Below are 1,351 nucleotides of genomic sequence, written 5' to 3'. Positions count from 1 at the left end.
GCTGGCTGAACTTTGTCTTATTTTGGCGGTACAGCGCGGCTTTCCTCTGTCTCCAGCTCAGGTGGTTCAGACCCTCCCTTTGAAAGAAGGAATGAATTAGGATTTTACTTTGAAAAATGTAAAAACACATACAATAAAAGTGCAAAAAATAATAATTAAATCAAGCAAAATAACACAAAAAATAAATAAAAATTAAACAATTAAATAAGTTAAAATGTGTATTCCTAACAACAATAGAATAAAAGAGCAAAAAATAAAATAAAAAATAAAACAAAATAACAACAAAAAAAGAATTCCTTTTTCAAGTGTTTTCTCAGTGTGTATTTTCATGAAAAAAAATCTATAAATGAAGTATTTAAAAAACAAACAAACAAACAGGTCTAGCAATAACACAGACAGACAGACAGACAGACAGACAGACAGACAGACAGACAGACAGACAGACACACACACTCACACCCACAGTCTCTCACAGACACACACACACACACACACACACACACACACACACACACACACTCTCTAGCTCGGGTGGTTTAGACCCTCCCTTTGAAAGAATGAATTAATTATGATTTTACTTTGAAAATGCAAAAATAATAGAATAAAAAATTTAATATATTAATTTAAAGGTGCTATGAGGAACTTTTAAATATTTCTGAAACAGTCTCATTTTTCCTCTGATGATCATAAATTACATGTAACAGCAAACCAGACCATCAGTGCAAAGAATGCTATTTCTTTTATATAGTTTTTCTTAATGCCTTTGTCATGGGTATACGCTCACCCAGGAACAACAGCTGGCATGGTAAAAACACTACCGCTTTTGTCCAAAGGGGGCGCTAGAATTAACACACTGAAAGTTCCTTGGAGCAACCATGATATTGGCTTCAAATTTCTATCATATCTTGACACACACACACACACACACACAGACACACACAGACACACACAGACACACACACACACAGACACACAGACACACACACACACCTTTCCTGTTTGTACTCTAGCAGGTGCTGCTGTTGCTTGGTTTCGATCAGACTCTTCTCCGTGTCTAGTCTCTGCTGCTCCTCTGTGTGTGTGCGCCACTCCACCACCTCACGCGCACGTTGCTGGAGAATACAGACGGAAAAACACCAATTAAAAATGTATTCAATTAATTTCTTATTTTAAAAAACAGCGATTAAAATGTTATAATATATTTAATTTATTTATTATTTTAGTTTTTAAATTTTCTTTTTTTTTAAAGAAAAATATTTATTGGAATTTTTTTAATTTTTTATTATTTTTTTTTGATTTTTTTCCTAACTCAGAACATAGACCTATTTTTTTTCTCTCAAATTTTTATCTA

The 1,351-nt window shown here is 33.3% G+C and overlaps 1 protein-coding gene across 1 annotated transcript in view; it reads right to left on the bottom strand.

Annotated features, from left to right (window-relative positions):
* LOC307271128 (translation initiation factor IF-2, mitochondrial-like) overlaps positions 1–1,112 on the bottom strand; it is a gene marked incomplete at its 5' end in the record, with an annotated part of 5,055 nt that extends 3,943 nt beyond the window's left edge. The window contains 2 exons of the mRNA XM_080055001.1: positions 1–77; positions 991–1,112. The exon at positions 1–77 is cut by the window's left edge and continues 54 nt beyond it. Of these exons, the coding sequence (XP_079911127.1) occupies positions 1–77; positions 991–1,112 (199 nt within the window). The remainder of the gene's footprint in view (positions 78–990) is intronic.
* Between the last annotated feature and the right edge of the window lie 239 nt (positions 1,113–1,351).

Source organism: Ammodytes marinus (genome assembly GCF_949987685.1).
Source record: "Ammodytes marinus genome assembly, contig: scaffold_392, whole genome shotgun sequence".
In the NCBI taxonomy this organism is placed as follows: Eukaryota; Metazoa; Chordata; class Actinopteri; order Uranoscopiformes; family Ammodytidae; genus Ammodytes; species Ammodytes marinus.
This window is presented reverse-complemented; position numbering and strand designations above follow the sequence as displayed.